At 61.0% G+C, this 1,422-nt stretch overlaps 1 protein-coding gene across 1 annotated transcript in view; it reads left to right on the top strand.

The window, feature by feature from the left end:
* The first annotated feature begins 517 nt into the window (after positions 1-517).
* Positions 518-1,422, top strand: part of ACOT11 (acyl-CoA thioesterase 11) — an 8,925-nt gene continuing 8,020 nt past the window's right edge. The window contains exons 1-3 of the mRNA XM_009884596.1: positions 518-656; positions 1,075-1,105; positions 1,282-1,289. Coding sequence (XP_009882898.1) covers positions 518-656; positions 1,075-1,105; positions 1,282-1,289 — 178 coding nt within the window. The remainder of the gene's footprint in view (positions 657-1,074; positions 1,106-1,281; positions 1,290-1,422) is intronic.

The following is a 1,422-nucleotide window of genomic DNA, read 5'->3' as shown; positions in this document are numbered from 1 at the left end:
GCTTATAGCAGCCAGGAAAACCCGCTTTTAGAGTTTCTTTTGGCAAAAGGGGGGTGTTGGTGGAAGGTGTGGAGCATCGCAAGCCCTGGGAGTGCAAAAGCACCCTTCGCTGCGGCACCCTAAAAATGAAGCTGTCGGGAGAGCAAAATTCCTTCCCAGAGAACTGATTGACTTTGGAAGGGGTTTTTTTTGCATGGTTTTTGGGAGGAAGCAAGAGGGTTGGGTGATAAACGGCCTGGAAACATGCAGTGATCACCCACGGAGCACGTTTTAGAGGGGTTTTTTTTGCCTTTTGGCTGCGGGTACCACGTCTTTGGCGAGGGCTGGGTGGGTTTTGGTGGTGGCTGGAGCTGTGCAGTGCTGGGGGTCCCGCTGGCTCTGTGTGGGGAGGTGGGGGGAGGCTGCGTGGGTCACCATTTTCCTCCCGTTTGGGTAAACGGAGCCCTTGTCCCCGCAGGGCTCGACCTCTCCGCCACGTGCCCGGGAGCCAGGGGAGCGGGAGGAGGTACCGGGGGCCATGGCGAGCCCCTTGCCCGCCCGCAACCCCACTGAGGTGCAGATGAGCCAGCTGGTGCTGCCCTGCCACACCAACCACCGCGGGGAGCTCAGCACCGGCCAGCTGCTCAAGTGGATCGACACGGCCGCCTGCCTCTCCGGTAAGCCGTCCTCTCCCGCCGGAGCCATCATCCCGCTGGGCTGGGAGGGAAGGGACGTGGCGGTACCCCCCAGGAGCCGGCTCATCGGTGGCATGCCCGGCGGTCCAGCGCTGTCCCTCGGAGCTGACGCCAGCTGGGGACCCACGTCATGCCATTTTGCTGAGTAATTAGAGAGCAGGACGAGAAGGGGAGGAGATGTGCGCTGCAGCATGCACGCTTGCTCGGGGATGGATCAAAATTGACGCCTGCTTCTCCCCGAACGTTGCCCTTTTCCTTGCCTGCTGGGCAGGACATGGAGAGACCCAGTTGGTGACGTCCCCAGCATCCCGGCAGCGGCCGGAGAGCTCCACCGGACGGGGCTGAGCTGCTCTGCTCTGCAAGCAGCGATGGAGCTCGCCGGTTCGGCCGCCCTGCCAAGCACGCCGTGGGTCACCGTGCGTAACAGGGAGGTTATGGCAGGAAAACGGGTTCCGTTCTGCAGTTTGATGAAGCTCCCAGGGCAGTTTTGCAGTTTTAGGTTCCCAGAGTCCCAAGGGAATGCCAGAACAGCGAGAGGGATTGAAAATATTTGCTGTGTACGGGGAGATGCTGTCAGCTGCCTGTGCATCCCCGCGGCGGCTGGAAGCATGGAGGGAAGGCAAACAGCAGGGCAGCGTGCCTCCTAGTCACAACACACACTCCAAACCCTTAAAACATCTGGAAATCCACCCTGCTACGGGGTGGAGAAACCCCAAACTCCCCTCTCATCCCCTGCAAACGTGGCGGG

This window comes from Charadrius vociferus, unplaced genomic scaffold (assembly GCF_000708025.1).
Source record: "Charadrius vociferus isolate BGI_N301 unplaced genomic scaffold, ASM70802v2 scaffold163, whole genome shotgun sequence".
In the NCBI taxonomy this organism is placed as follows: Eukaryota; Metazoa; Chordata; class Aves; order Charadriiformes; family Charadriidae; genus Charadrius; species Charadrius vociferus.
The sequence above is the reverse complement of the archived record's forward strand: the minus strand, read 5'-3'. Positions and strand labels throughout refer to the sequence as shown.